Here is a 16,962-nt window from a genome sequence, read left to right on the forward strand (position 1 = left end):
ATATTAATTGCTCCTTAGCACCTTGAGCGACTCCTACCATACAGTACATCAGGTGCAATTACGAATAAAATAAGGTCCCTGCCCTCCAAGAAACTATACTATCGTAGAGGTAATAAGATCTACACACAGCTAGTGCAATTAGGGAAAACACAAACTTGAATGTGGTAAGTATCCTAAAACTACACAAATCCATGTCTACAGGGGCTCACAGAAGTGGGGCCACCCCTAGAAACTCGAGATATGGCACAAAGATGGAAAGATGTGCAATGACAGAGATTTGGAAAGGAAACCTCCAACAGAGAGAATGGCAGGAACAGAGATGAGAGTCTGCAAAACTCCTAAGAAACTTCAGTTTAGTGAGCCATGTATCAGGTAGTGGGCAATGGGGCTCAGGGTGGGTTGGAGAAAGTTTGCAGAGCACCTAGACTGGTATTCTAAGAAGTTTGAGTTTTTATTTAATAGGAAATGGAGAGCCATGGTGGGTCTTGGAGCTTTAGGAGGAATAAGGCATAGTGGTTCAATCTACAAGGATAGACTTTAGAGACACCAAGCACAGAGCCTACTTGGAAAACTGTTAGAACACTCCTGGCAAGAAAGTAAAAAAAAGTGGCACTGACCACGGTGGTGGTGATGAGCAAAGACTGGCAGGGAGTGAGGCAAGATACAGAGAAGGGCTGCGATAGGGAACTGACCATATGGGGAGGTAAATGAGTGAACATTACCAGGTGTTAAAAAAAAAAAAAGTCTATGTGTAGGAGGCTGAAGAATGGTAGTGAGAAAGCAAGACGTTGGAAGCCATCCCTTGTGGAGAGGTGAGGATTTCAGCCTGGATACACTGCATCTTACATAGCGGCACCACCTCTGGGTGGGACAGATGGGCAAACGGGGGCTGACGTGGGGCCAAAGCTTAGGACGCAGGTTAGGCTGGAGATCGGCTAACGGTTCCATGGTGTGGGAGTGACTGGGATCACCCGGGAGGACAGTGGGTAGAGAGAAGAGGGGAGATGACACAGCCGGCAACGTGTATGGAAGCAGAACAAGGGAGGGGAGAGGGCAAGGGGAAGCAGTGAGAACTAGGAGTGGAGCGGCAAGAGCTCTCTCGACAGAAATGGGTGAGGTAAGCGGTTGGCTCCGCCTTGGAATTATGTCCAGGTTCTGACATCTCATTATCATCACCACCACCTGGGCTCAAGCCACCATCAGCCCTTCCCTGATTTACTGCAGCCGTCCCCTGTTCCCCACTTCTGCTCTTGCCCCTGTGGTAGATTATTTAATAGCCACAAATCCCTCCCATCCCACGACACGTGTGCCTTTGTCACTTCTCCCATCCACAGCTGGAGTCTATTTGGGGTAACCATGTGATCTGCTTATGATGTGACCCAGGGTGTGAGGCAGAACTGACCCTGCGTGAGTTCCGGAGCCTAAGCCTCGCAGCTTCCACCTTCATTCTCTCAGAATGCCGCCCACCAAGCTGGTCTGCCAGGATGAGAACCACAAGCAGAGAATGCAAGTGAACCACCAAGACCCAGCGCCAGTTGCCAAACGTGTGTGAGGCCATCTTGGACCTTCCACCCCTCCTGAGCCTCCAGCTGAGCTCATTTTTCCGAGTGAGACCAGCACTTTAGGAGTGGAACCAGCAGAGTGGCTGCCTGGCCAATCCACAGAATCAGGAAAAATTATAAATCGCTGTTTTAAGCCACTAACTTTTGGATTTGTTATGCAGCAAATGATAACTGATACACCCCCTGAAACGTATTCTTTGCAAAACAGTGAGAATGCGCTGGTAAAAAAGCATGTAGGATCTCGTCACGGCTCTGCTCAGAGTGCTCCGGTATTTTATCATCTCACTCGCAATAAAAAGTTCTTCTCTCCTATTTCCTGCCACTCTCCCCTGGCTCGTGCCTCACTGGCCTTGATCACGTGGAGCAAACTTCCTCCTCCTGGTCTCTGCCTCTGCTGGCCCTTCCTCCCAGAACACTTTCTCCACAGTTCTCAGCAAGGCTCATCTCACCACCCTCACAACTTTACTCACCTTCACTGATGACCCTGCCTGAAACTGCAGGTGACTCCTCCCAAGCCTCCTCAGATTCCCTGATGAACTTGTCCCTAGAGCCCTCATCAACAGGTGACATCCTATTTTTCTGTCTTTCTCTGACTTCCCTTACCAGCAATGCAAAGTCCGTGAAGGCGGGAATTCGTGTCCATGTCTGCTGCTGTGTCTTTATCCCCACCATCTAGAAAAGTTTCTGGCATACAGTAAACCCTCAATAAACTTTTGTTAAATGAGCAAAGAAAAGCAGGAAGGAAGGATAAAAGGAAGGGAGGAAGAAGGAAAGAAAAAAGGAAGGCAGGAAAGAAGGAAGGAAGAAGGCAGGCAGGCAGAACTGAGAAGATAATGCGCTAGTGGCGGTGGAACACAGTTCTGGATGAAGTAGCAGGGAAGGAGCAGCTGGGGAGGAGCCTGGTGAGCCTCCTTCTTGCCCCTGTAAATGAGAGAACTTGTGGGAATAATGTCACCAGTACAAAACGCAGTTTTGAATGGTCCCTTTCAGAAAAAGGAATCTGGAAAATTCCCAAACCACATGTATGACTTTTTGTTTCTCCCCACCGTCAGTAGGCAGGCAGGCGTGTGTGTGCGCGCGCGCACACACACACACACACACACACACACACACACACACACGGAAAAGACCTGGATCCTTAGCCTCTGCAGTTCTGTTCTTTGCAGAGATGCACACGCTACCGACTAGGATGGAAGGTTTACCACTCAATGGCGCGGTCTCGGCTGGTGCCATCTTTGCAGTCCGAATCCAAGAAGATGTCCTTGTAGATCCTCCCACACAGGCAGAACATGTCGGGGGCCGGGTGGTCACAACTCTGCAGAACCTGGAGCATGACCTGCAGAGCCTTCTCACGGTCACCCACACTGTTTCTCCTGAAAGATTTGTATGGTAAGATCACTCATGTCTGAAGCAAGACATGGGAGCATATGTGCGCTCATTCTGGCAAGGGCTGGTGTAGGGATGCTGTGCTTTAGCAGGAAACAAAAGCCAAATAAGAATTCACTTTTTCATGTTCAAATGTAACAAGTGCTTCAGACCCACACCAGTAAATCTCACGCTGTCACAGTTGCTACTTGGTCCCTTCTCTCACTGAGATCCAGACTGTGGATGACAGCAGATGCAGACTGATATGTTTGGGAAGACACACAAAATAACATGGCAGCTTCTATAGCTGGATGGACAGCAAGGATTGTGGAAGCTACGCCTGAATCATGAGAATGACGTGGTTTGACAGAACGTTCTTTTGGAAAAGTGGCAGGGCCCCCAAGTTCAGAAAGCCAAGAGAAATTTAGAAATGTGTTTTGGCATTTCTCGACCTTGCCATCCTCAAACAGGAAATGACCCCAGCAATTCCTGTTTTCCTGTCCACTGGAAAAGAAAATTTAGAAAATTGTTTCTATATTCACAAATCACAGTCTTCTCTCTTATTAACTTATATGGTAAAAATTTCATTTCATACAAAGGTAATGGATTCCTTCGATCATTGTTAAAATAATCTTTGCCACAAAATAACCCGAGTTTGTGGTTGTGAATATTAAGGGTTCCTGTGAAGGTTTGGAAGCAAATGCCCATCAGTTGCAGAGCCTGATTAAATCAACTCTGGCTAATGATGTTCGTATTCATATTATAATACGTTAAACATTTGTATAAAGAAACAATTACTATGTAATACTGCTATGGAGTGATCCTTAGAATTTAGTGTTAAGACCAGAAAACAAGGCACTGAATACTGTGCACACAGTGCTACCTTTTTATTTAGGCAAAGCAGAGATGTGAATATTTACCTGCTTTTATTTGCTCAAAATGGAAGGATAAACCAAAAGGTAATAAAACTGGCTACCAACAGGTGGAGGGAGAAAACGTGCTGAAGAGGACAGGAATCCAAATTCACTTCTTGGGATGTGACTTGGAAACTGTAAGGTTTTTTTTTTTTACCAAATTATAAAAGAAAATGAATTAAAAAAAATTTACATTGTTCCCTAAAAACACCATTTGCCAATAAACACCATTTGAATTTGTGGCTGGAACCAAACAAATGACCCCCTGCAAGCAATTGGTGGCTTACCTACAAAAGACAAACTGGTTCACATGATTTTTAAAGCACAGCACTTTGTATTTTCCTAAGAGGATATAACTTAAGGAAAAAATATAAATGCAAAGAAATCTTAAATACTTTCTGGTAATCATATTGTTAGCAATAATACAGGAACTGGTAATGTGAAAACATCATGTAGTATAGAATACAACAAATGACGATGTTAATATCATTAGGAACCAGATTTTTCAGGGTAAGATACACAAACACAAAATCAAAGGAATTCATTAAAAATCCTACAGTCCTAAATTTGAATTGAAACATCAATATAAAGTCATCCAGTGGTGTTCCTAGCTCTGTCTACCGAAAAGGACCAAAATGATGAGCAACTCAGTAGCAATGAGAACCTCCAAACCCTGACTGGGGTCTGTAAAAGCACCTGTTCCTACAAGGAACCAGCACTTCGTGGAGGAATGGCAGATTCCAGATATGTCTAAGATGGTCCTGGAACATCTTAACACAAAGACTCAAAGAAACTACTAAGTTCATATCAGAAAGACTCAGGAACTAACAAGAATCAGTTTTTGGCCAAAGAAGGGACAGTATGAGCATTAAAAAGAATAGTATAAAAAAGAATTGAAACATATCAACTATATTAAAATGATGATTTCATAATCGTCTTACAGAACTTCGGGGGTCACCCTTGGAGAACGCTAAGGAACCGTCTCATTATTTTTGAAAATTATCAAAGAAAAAATTAAGCAAATAGTCTCCTTTTCCCAGATGAGTTGTACACTGGGGGTAACCAAGTCATTGATGAGATGAAATGTCTCTTTAGAAAGTATTTGTGCTAGTAACTCAGGAATTATAAAATTCAAGTGTCACTATTTTTGTAACCCCTAATGAAACAATGGATCCAGGCAATGATCGTCAACAGCCATTAACATCACAAAAAAAGAAAAACAAATAAAGTACACAATCAACTATGAAGTATTCTTTCCAGAAAAAAAAAAATGAAACCAGAATCTGAACTAAGCCTCCAAATCTAACTACCAAGTTGCAAGGAGAAAAAGGGACAGAGGAACTTAATAAATCACACCACAGGGATACTATTACAAAATCCACAACTTTGGAACTGCTATCAGACAAATGCTTCCTTACCAAGTAATTAACAGGGAAAAGAAAAAATAAGATAAGGGGAAACCTATATACTAAAAAAGACTTGGGGTGCCTGTGTGGCTCAGTCAGTTGAGTGTCCGACTCTTGATTTCGGCTCAGGTTATGATCTCATGGTTTGTGGGACTGAGCACCGCATGCTGGGTTCTATGCTGACAATGTGGAGCCTGCTTGGTATATTCTCTTTCTCTTTCTCTTTCTCTCTCTCTCTCTCTCTCTCTCTCTCTCTTTCCCCCCCTCCCCCACTTGTGCACTCCCTCCCTCTCTCTCAAAATAAACAAATATTTAAAAATATATTAAAAAGGACTTAAGAATCATCTCAACCAAATGCCATGTATAGACCTTGTTTGAATCATGACTCAAAAAACCCCACTCTAAACACAAAAGGTAAAGACAGAGAGGTACCTGGGAAAATCTGAGCATTGATACTGAGGAATTATTGTTTATCCTTAGGTATAACACAATCATGACCATGTTTTGTCAAACTGTCCCTCAGACAATACAGAAATATCTCTGGATAAAATGGTATGTCTTTGCTTCAAAATAAATCTGGTGTTGGGGTAAGACAGAGTGGATGGGGTGAGCAGGAAACAAAAATGGCCATGCAGGGATCATTACTGAAGAGTGGAAAAGGGGTACATGGGGGTTCACTATATCATTTCCTACTTTTGACTGTGTTTGAAATTTCTATTAATACATTCAATGTAATCCCAGTCAAAATTGCACCAGCATTCTTCTCGAAGCTAGAACAAGCAATCCTAAAATTTGTGTGGAACCACAAAAGACCCCGAATAGCCAAAGTAATTTTGAAGAAGAAGACCAAAGAAGGAGGCATCACAATCCCAGAATTTAGCCTCTACTACAAAGCTGTAATCATCAAGACAGCATGGTATTGACACAAAAACAGACACATAGACCAATGGAATAGAATAGAACCCCCAGAATTAAACCCACAAAAGTATGGCCAGCTAATCTTTGACAAAGCAGGAAAGAATATCCAATGGAAAAAAAAAACAAGTCTCTTTAACAAATGGTGCTGGGAGAGCTGGACAGCAACATGCAGAAGAATGAAACTAGACCACTTTCTTACACCATTCACAAAAATAAACTCAAAATGGATAAAGGACCTGAATGTGAGACAGGAAACCATCAAAAGCAGGAGAAAGCAGGAAAACACCTCTCTGACCTCAGCCACAGCAATTTCTTACTTGACACATCCCCAAAGGCAAGGGAATTAAAAGCAAAAATGAACTATTGGGACCTCATGAAGATAAAAAGCTTCTGCACTGCAAAGGAAACAATCAACAAAACTAAAAGGCAACCGACATAATGGGAAAAGATATTTGCAAATGACATATTGGACAAAGGGCTAGTATCCAAAATCTATAAAGAGCTCACCAAACTCCACACCCGAAAAACAAATAATCCAGTGAAGAAATGGGCAGAAAACATGAATAGACACTTCTCTAAAGAAGACATCCACATGGCCAACAGGCACATGAAAAGATGCTCCACGTCGCTCCTCATCAGGGAAATACAAATCAAAACCACACTCAGATACCACCTCACGTCAGTCATAGTGGCTAAAATAAACAAATCAGGAGACTATAGATGCTGGAGGGGATGTGGAGAAACAGGAACCCTCTTGCATTACTGGTGGGAATGCAAACTGGTGCAGCCACTCTGGAAAACAGTGTGGAGGTTCCTCAAAAAATTATAAACAGATCTACCTTATGACCCAGCAATAGCACTGCTAGGAATTTACCCAAGGGATACAGGAGTGCTGATGCCTAGGGGCACTTGTACCCCAATGTTTAGAGCAGCACTCTTGACAATAGCCAAATTATGGAAAAGAGCCTAAATGTCCATCAAATGAGGAATGGATAAAGAAATTGTGGTTTATATACACAATGGAACACTACGTGGCAGTGAGAAAGAATGAAATATGGCCTTTTGTAGCAACGTGGATGGAACTGGAAAGTGTTATGCTAAGTGAAATAAGTCATACAGAGAAAGACAGACACCATGTTTTCACTCCTATGTGGATCCTGAGAAACTTAACAGAAGATCCCGGGGGAGGGGAAGGAAAAAAAAAAGGCTAGAGAGGGAGGGAGTCAAAACATGAGAGACTCTAAAAAACTGAGAACAAACTGAGGGTTTACGGGGGGTTGGAGGGAGGGGTGGATGGGTGATGGGTACTGAGGAGGGCACCTGTTGGGATGAGCACTGGGTGTTGTATGGAAACCAATTTGATAATAAATTTCATTTAAAAAAAGAAATTTCTATTAATAAAACCAAAAAGTAAAAGGTATGCATCCTGACTCCATTCCGCTTCTATAATCTGGAAATAGAAAAACCCATATATATATATATATACACACACGTATATATATATTCAAGAATTTTTGAACCAAGATGTTTATTATGGCATTGCTCCTAACAGTGAAAAACTGAAGATAACCCAAATGTCCTCTGACATACGATAAATGTCAAATGATAAAATACAGTTTGTAACAACCAAACCATGGAGTATCATGCAACCCTCAGAAAGAGGCAGGTCTGCATGTAATTATATAGAAAACTTTCCCTAACAGTTCATGGAAAAAACATTGCTGAACTAAATGAATGCCATGATCCCATTCTTTGCAGTAAATATTATTTCCACTTATGTTCACATGCACAAAGTCTGGAAGGATACACATTAAACTGTTCAAAAAAATCACTGCTGGGATTTGCACAAGGTGTTCCTGTGCATGTTTTACTAATAACTATTCTAATAAATAATAAAGAGATTATTCTTTTTAATTTCTTGGCAATTTGACAATAGGCTCTTTTATGCTTTCTTTCCTGAGGACCTGTAAGTCATAAAACTCTGCATCATTCAAGACAACAGATTAGTATGTCAAACAGCTTTTCTCAATGGGGGTCCTGCTAGTGAATTAAGCTCCAGAGAAAATTATTTGATTATCTGAGTAACTATTTTCTCCATTCTCCCAAGTATGGTACACAGGTAGCCCCATTCTGGATACTTAAGAGAGTTCATTCGATTGATACAATGGATGCCTTAGGGCATTAGGGTTTAATTCTCTGTGGAACCCAAGCCGGGTTGAGAAGGGCTAATATAGACACTTGGCATTCTTCTGGAAACCTGCAGTAATTAGGCCTGTATTACAACTTTGATTTTTCCTATTTTCCAGCCTGATCTTGTTCTCAGAGATTTGATCTGTACTCTCTTTGTCCATAGAATCCAATTATCAGCCTGCAAAACAGATCTCTTAACCAACAGCCCACTCACGATTCCTTCCCATTTTAAAGAGTGAAGAGCTACCAACCCAACTCAATTTTACTACAGCATTGAAATAATTTCTACAGTCAGTGGCAGGAAAATGAAAAAAGACTAAAACTTTAATGAGGTACAACATTTTTACATCTGCTATGAGCCAACTTTTGAGGTGTGAAATTTTCAGGATTCTGAAAACAATTTACTTAACTCTTCTAAATGCTTCATTATCGATCTGAGTTCAGGTTCATTTGGTTTTCTTTGGACCATTTACAGCAATGTTTCCCTTAAATTTTTTTCATTAACTTGAAACTTACCCTTGTTACTAAAAACAAAAGGTCTTTGGGGGATTAAAAAAAAGAATAAAAATAAAAAATCAAATATTTGCAAAAAATGAAAAGGCGATTTTCAGCTTAAAAGCCACTTTAGGACAGGTGCTAAATAGCTAATCTCTTTAGTTGTTAATAATCAGTTTTCAGATATGCTTATCATTTTCAGATCCCAAAGTATCCACGAACAAGTCTATAGATAAAATCTCCTGTGTTTAATCAGTCTGGCAACATATGTTTCTGACGATAAGGTCATTTCACAAATTAAGAGAAAGATATGAACTAAGACAGTGGGGTTGCAACGTTGGCTTGCACATTAGAATCACCTGGGAAACTTCAAAAACCTTGGTGTTCAGGTTGCACTTGAGACCAGTTACATCAGTCTCTGGAGATGGGATCCAGGCATTAGTGTGTCTTACCCTGGATGTTCTGTAGGTCTGCATCACTGCTAAGTCCCAGTGACCGCTTCTAAGCCCTTGTGTTATCTGACCTACCAGCAGCATTTGATAGCTGAGTGCTCCTTCCTCTTTGGATTACCTTCTTCATTCGGCTTGCAGGTCACCATACTCTCCTCATTTTCCTTCTACTTGAGTCTAATTTTCTGGTTCCTATTCATCTCCCTAGTCTTTTAACACTGGAGAGTCCTTAAGCATAACCCTTGGATGTTTCTTATCTGTAACTACACTAGATCCCTTGGTATATCATCTACTGTCCTGCTTTTCCAAACATCTATATCTTGATGACTCCCAATTACTATCTCCAGCCCAGAGCTCTCCCCTGAACTCCATATCCAACTGTCTTCCTAGCATCTCACTTGCATGTCTAATACCTCAAACTTGATGTGTCCAAAACTTAACTGCTGATTGTCCCATCAAAACTATTCTTCTCCATCTTATTTAAGAATGGCCAGTCCGGGGCGCCTGGGTGGCGCAGTCGGTTAAGCGTCCGACTTCAGCCAGGTCACGATCTCGCGGTCTGTGAGTTCGAGCCCCGCATCGGGCTCTGGGCTGACGGCTCAGAGCCTGGAGCCTGCTTCCGATTCTGTGTCTCCCTCTCTCTCTGCCCCTCCCCCGTTCATGCTCTGTCTCTCTCTGTCCCAAAAATAAATAAACGTTGAAAAAAAAAATTAAAAAAAAAAAAAAAAAAAAAAAAAGAATGGCCAGTCCGTTCCTCCTGTTTTTCATGCCAAAAACTTTGGAGTCATGCTTCATATCGCTAGTATCTTTCATTCGATCAAATAATTCTGTTAGCTTTTATTTTAAGCCATATCCAAAAATGGGCTACTCCTCATGACCCCCACTGCTACTACCCTGACCCAAATAACCATCATTTCCTGCTTTCACCCTCTACAATCTATTCTCAACACGGGAGTCAGAGTGATCCTGCTAAACACTGAGTCACGTCATGTCACTCCACTACTCAAAACCGTCCACGCAAATGCCAATCATATATCTGACAAGGGGTTAATATCAAAAATATATAAAGAGTTCATACAACTCAAGAGCAAAAAAAGTCTGATTAAAAAATGGGCAGAGGACCTGAAGAAACATTTTTCCAAAGAAGGCATCAAGACGGCCAATGGTAAAGACCGCAGGCAGACACAGGAAAAGATGTTTGATACCACTCATCATCAGGAAAATGCAATTCAAAACCACAACAATCACCTCACACCTGTCGGAATGGCTAAGATCTATTAAAAAAAAAAAAGAAAGAAGTGTTGGTGAGGATATGGATAAAAGGGAACCTTCATGCACTGTGGGTAGGATGCAAATTGACGCAGGTGCTGTGGAAAACAGTATGGAGACTCTTGAAAAAATTAAAAATGGAACTACCATATGATCCAGCAATTCCATTTTTGGGTATTTATCTAAAGGAAACAAAAACACTAACTCTAAAGGATATCTGCACTCCCATGTTCACTGCATTATTTACAATAGCAAAGACCTAGAAGCAACCTAAGTGTCCAACAGATAACCAGAGTGTGATATACATACACAGTGGAATATTGTTCAGTCATAAAAAGGAATCTTGCCATTTTCAACCGCATGCATGGACCCTGAGGGCATTGTGCTGAATGAAACAAGTCAGAGAAAGACAAATACTGTATGATCTCACCTATATGCAGAGTCTGAAAAAAGCAACCAAACCAACCTCAACCAAGCTCACAGATACAGAAGACAGACAGACTGGTTGCTGCCAAAGGTGGGGGGTGGGATGTGGGTGAAATGGGTGAAGGGGGTCAAAAGGTATAAACTTTCAGTTACAAAATACATGCATCTTGGGGATGTAATACATAGCATGGTGACTGCAGCCAATACTGTATTGTATATTTGAAAGTTTCTGGGGCTCCTGGGTGGCTCAGTTGGTTAAGTGTCCGATTTCAGCTCAGGCCATGATCTCACCACTCGGGAGTTTAAGCCCCACTATCATATGGTAGTTCCCCACTCTGAGCTGTCAGCACAGAGCCTGGAGCCTGCTTCAGATTCTGTGTCTCCCTCGCTCTTTACCCCTCCCCTGCTCGTGCTCTGTCTCTCAGAAATAAATGTTAAAAATTTTTTTTTTTTTTTAATTTATTTTTGGGACAGAGAGAGACAGAGCATGAACGGGGGAGGGGCAGAGAGAGAGGGAGACACAGAATCGGAAACAGGCTCCAGGCTCTGAGCCATCAGCCCAGAGCCCGACGCGGGGCTCGAACTCACGGACCGCGAGATCGTGACCTGGCTGAAGTCGGACGCCCAACCGACTGCGCCACCCAGGCGCCCCTAAAAATTTTTTTTAATAAAAGAAATTTTAAAAAAGTTCCTAAGAGAGATCTTAAAGGTTTTCCTCACAAGAAAAATATTCACAATTATGTGTGGTGATGGATGTTAGTAAGACTTCCTGTGGTGATCATTACACAAAATGTACATACATCAAATCATGATACACCTGAAACTAATATGTTATATATCAATTATATCTCAAAACCAAAAACAACAAAACACCCTTCCAGAGGCTCCCATCACAGAGCCATTGCCAATTTTCTTTCAGTGGCCTACAAGATTCTGTAAGACCTGGCTCCCGGTTGTTTCCCAGAGTAGGGGTCCTCTGCTCCAGCTGCACAAGCATCCCTGCCATTGCACGTGCTGATCCCTCTGGCTGGAATGTTCTTCCCCAATATATTTGCATGGTATGTTCCCTCATCTCTCATTTTTTTCCATGTCACTCTCTAGTAAGTCAAGTCTTCTCTGAGCACTCAGCTCATAATTGTAACCTGCCCCACCAACCTCCCTACCACCCTAACCTGTTTTAATAATTTTACTTAGTTTGTATGGTGTCTCCCCATTAAGAATGTAAGCTCCAAGAGGAAGGGATTTTTCTGTCTGGTTTGTTTACTGCTATGCTCCAAGGCTTAGAACTCAATCTAGCACATAAGTAGGTGCTCAATAAGTATCTGTTGTCTGTTATATGGATGACAAACTGAGCAAGACTAAATGTAGTGACATGAAAAGATCTCCATCCATTGACTGTTAAGTGAACAAAGAAAATTACAGGGGCGCCTGGGTGGCTTGGTCAGTTAAGCGTCTGAATTTGGCTCAGGTCACGATCTCACGGTTCAGGAGTTTGAGCCCTGCACTGGGCTCTCTGCTGTCAGTGCAGATCCTGCTTTGGATCGTCTGTTATCATCTCTCTCTGCCCCTCCCCCCTCTTTAAAAAGAAACATTTTTTTTTAATTACAGAGCATCTCCTGTATTGTAAAAACCCTGCAGTATGACATATTGAATAGTATGTAAATTCACAGAACTGAAAGGATATACGCCAAACTGATGAGACAGATTACTTCTGGAACATAAGTGGGACTAGAGATTAGAATCACAAGGGACAGTTTCTTTAAATGTTTTTTTCCCCAGGTTCTTCCCAAAATATATAAGTGTGTTTCTTATTTATGCAATAAAACACACAGAGTAAAAACAGAACATTGGACTGGGAATCCTACACAGCTAGGTTCTGGTTATTTTTATACCATTTACTACCCATGTGAATTTTGAGCAAGTTGCTTACCCTTTCTGGGCCTCAGTTCTTCATGTGCAAAGTATGTTGGACTTTGCTTACTTCACCAGGCAACGGGGAACTACAGGTCTGCCAGAGCTTTCATTGGTTACTAAGCATCCTGCCTGCCTGCCTTTTCTGTACTGTGTGTCTGTAAGAGAAAGCTCATAGGGTAGGAGACAGAGTTCCAAAAAATCTTTTTTTCTACACAAACACTCAGAATTAACAAGCAAAATGTCTCACTAGACCAGTGTCCTTTCTAGGACAGACTCTGTCTTAGGCTGCCCACCAAAAACCTCTGAAGACACTCCTGCTTCCAATTAGGAGTAGAAGACTGTGAAAGGACTTCCACTCTCACAGTAACAATAAAAACCTAGACAATATATAAACTACTGAAGAGGAGGAAGAACTTCCTTGATTAATTCCACAGGAAAACAATGCTTTCAGAGCTGAGCAAAGAGCCATGACAGCATCCTCACTGGGGTGCCTGCTCTAGGTACTGACAAATCGAAGAGGGAGCCTTTGATAGAGAAACTGCACAGGGACAAAGAGAAAATGAGCAAAGTTGTGCACAACAGCATGGGCTGATGGGAAAGAACGGAATCTGGAAGGGTCCCCAGGCGAAAACTAATCGCTGAGTGTAAGAACTCCCTTGCAGCACACTTGCCCACTAAATTTTTCCAAGAAAGCTGTGATGAAGGGGAGGCTCAAAGTAAAAAAGAGATCACACGCATCATCATAGCACTCAGATGTGGGTCACTGTGAAAACTGAATCCAAAAATTACACAAACAGCAACTCAAAATCTTCCATGCTCAAATACTGACAAGATCAGAAAGGTAGCAGAGAGACAAGAGGTGGGAGGTCAGGCTAACCGCAAGTAAACTGATTAGAATTGAGTCCAGTCCCAACCCAGCTACTCTCTAGGAGAAATATGAAAAAAAAATCAGTCATATATGTTAACTGCCAGACCTAAGACAGGGCTCAGATAATCAAGGTAATAAACAAAACAAACTGAAATTATACTTCAGCCTCCACTGTTTTGTTTTTTCCCCACTGTTCTTTTAGATAAAATGTCTAAAATAAAACTGAGATGTGCACAGAAGAAAATGTGACCCACGATCAAGATAAAACATAATCAATAGAACCAGACCCAGAAATTGACAGTAACTTTAAAACTGTTATAAACATGGGCACCTGGGTGGCTCAGTTGGTTAAGTGTCCAACTCTTGATTTCGGCACAGGTCACGATCTCACGATTCAGGAGATTGAGCCCCACTTGGGCTCTGCGCTGGCAGTGTGGAGGCTGCTTGGGATTCTCCATTTCCCTCCCTCTTTGCCCCTCCCCACTCACACTCTCTCTCAAAATAAACTTAAAAAAACTATTACAAAATGTTTAAATATATATATGTATACATAAAGCATGTATCTGTGAAGAAATAAGATATTTTGTGAGAGAAATGGAAACTCTCAAAAAAAATGAATAGAAGTCCTAAAACTAAAAAGTTTAAAAAAAAAACACTGAATGAACACAGCATCAGATCTGGACATGGATAAGATCAGGTGTGTTCAGGGTGGTACGGCCATAGACCAGATTTGGGCCCTCTGAAACACAGGATCAGTGACCTGGAATATGGGCCAAATGCCATTATCCAAATGGGGCTGGATGGGCATGGGAGGAGAGTTGACAAGGACAAGGGCAAAAGGAAACTTTGTGGGATAAAACACTGTGTCTATTGATCATGGTAATAGTTATATGAGACTATTTGGCTAAAGTCATCAAACTGTGCACTTTAAATGGGTGCATTTTACTGTACGGAAGTTCTACCTTATACCTTAATAAAGCTGGCTCTAAAAATACATAGAGCCCATCAATGTCTCTGAAAGGTAAGTGTCCTGCTGGGCCAATCAGTGGTCTGTTCGCCTTCAGATAACACCCCTCTTTCACCTGCTCTGCTCTGCATCACAGGGGAGCGGGCTCCTCCAGGATGCTTCTGGGCTTCCTGGTCAGCTGATTACCAGCAATGAGCAGCCAGTAGAAGACGATGGTGGACAAGTATCTGGAGGAGCGGAAGAATGAAGTAGCCATAATACTTTCTCCCCTTTTTTGTCTGTGTTTCCTGTGGTGGCTCTAGAAACAACTGCATCTCTTCTATAGATCTAGCTCCCAAAAGGCTGGCGTGTAATGGTTTCAAGTGATCCTGGCTCCTAGATTCGGATCACATCACCTCTTTCCTGTATCCATCCAGCCAAAGGAGGGATGGTAGCAGCTTCCTGTACATGTTCATTTCTGAGTGGCCTCAGTTCCCTGTTTGGCTTCTCAGCTCTTCCATCACCTGTGTAACCAATTCCATGTATTACATTTCCTCTACTTTAAATACTTAGAGATTTGTTTCCTGATTGGATCTTGACAGATATACACCTGCCACAAGGAAGCAGGTGTCTTAGTCTGGCCAGATGCCTCGTATTTACATACGGAGAAGGGAACAGTTACAGGCAACCTGTGTTTGAGTGTGAACAATGCCCAGAACCAAAGAAATGCATGAACCAGAATGGTTGTTTTCTTACATCAGGGCAGAACCACTATTAAATCATCCTATCCTTGCCTCCATCATCACCACCTTTTCCAGTCCCCTGGGACCACCAAGCAACATCTATAAAGGTTGGGCTTGGGGTGCCTGGGTGACTCCGTTGGGTAAGTGTCTGTCTCTTGATTTCGGCTCAGGTCATGATCTCATGGTTCGTGAGTTTGAGCCCCGCGTCGGGCTCTGCACTGTCAGCACGGAGCCTGCTTGGGATTCTCTCTCTCTGCCCATTCCCTGCTTTCACACATGCATAGTCTCTCTCAAAATAAACATTTAAGTTTATTTATTTTGAGACACAGAGACAGTGTGAGTGGGGTAGGGGCAGAGAGACAGGGAGACAGAGAATCCCAAGCAGGCTCCATGCTGTCAGTGCAGAGCCTGGTGTGGGGCTCAAACCCACGAAACCACGAGATCGTGTCCTGAGCTGAAACCAAAAGTTGGACGCTTAAATGACTGAGCCACCCAGGTGCCCCTCAAAAGAAACATTTTTAAGAAAAACATTTTTTACAGTGGACTGGCAGGCCATAATTTCGAACAGGGCACTTCGAAGGCTGGCTCTCCCATTTTCACAAAGGCAACAGGAGGTGAAGAATATTCTTGCTGCACTCTTGGTTCTGCTGACAGACTCTCAGGGATCTCCACATGGACGGATCCAGTTAAACTCTACTTCTTATTTACAAGCTGCAGTGGTAACTAGGATGTGTTCACTAAAACCCATTTATTATTTTTTTCTGGGCCCTCAGCCAGACCACATTTCCCCACTTCTCTTGCAATTAGGTTGGCTGAGACTGAACTTTGGCCAATGACATATGCTAACAAGTAACAAACATCACTTCCTGACCAGGCTCATACAAACCTCCCTGGTACAGTCAAAAGTGGAAACCACCCTAATGTCCATCAACTGATAAATGAATAGATAAAACGGGGTCCATCAGTACAATGGAGTATTTTTCAGCCACAGGAAGTAATTTAGTACTGATGTATGCTACAACATGAATGAACCTTGACAAAATTATGCTAAGTGAACGAAGTCACCCAGAAAAGATCACGTATTATAGGATTCCATTTATATGAAGTGTCCAGAATAGGCAAATCCAGAGAGACAAAAAGAGATGAGTGGTTTTCTCGGGCTAGCAGCTGTGGTGGGGGAACACGGAGTGACTGCTAATGGACTGCCAAAATATAACAGTGGTTGTTTAGGGCTGGGAAGGGGAGCTAGGGGGTGGAAGGGGGATGGTGGCTGGTAATGGGTTCAGGATTTGTGGGGGACAAATGATGAAAATATTCTAAAACTGATTACTGTGACGGTTGCACAACTTTGTGAATATACTAAAAATCAAAGGCTTGTACTCTTTAAATGGGTGAACTATAGAGAATGCAAATTATATCTCAATAAAGCTGTTACAACACACACACCCCACACAAAACATCCTCAGCAATTCAGCATGGTCTCTCTTATCATCTGGT

At 42.2% G+C, this 16,962-nt stretch overlaps 1 protein-coding gene across 1 annotated transcript in view; it reads right to left on the reverse strand.

Moving 5' to 3' along the window:
* MAP3K15 (mitogen-activated protein kinase kinase kinase 15) overlaps window positions 1-16,962 on the reverse strand; it is a 123,698-nt gene that overhangs the window by 52,111 nt on the left and 54,625 nt on the right. Inside the window, exon 7 of the mRNA XM_043570882.1 lies at window positions 2,765-2,935. Coding sequence (XP_043426817.1) covers window positions 2,765-2,935 — 171 coding nt within the window. The remainder of the gene's footprint in view (window positions 1-2,764; window positions 2,936-16,962) is intronic.

The sequence above is a fragment of the Prionailurus bengalensis genome, chromosome X (genome assembly GCF_016509475.1).
Source record: "Prionailurus bengalensis isolate Pbe53 chromosome X, Fcat_Pben_1.1_paternal_pri, whole genome shotgun sequence".
NCBI classification, from domain to species: Eukaryota; Metazoa; Chordata; class Mammalia; order Carnivora; family Felidae; genus Prionailurus; species Prionailurus bengalensis.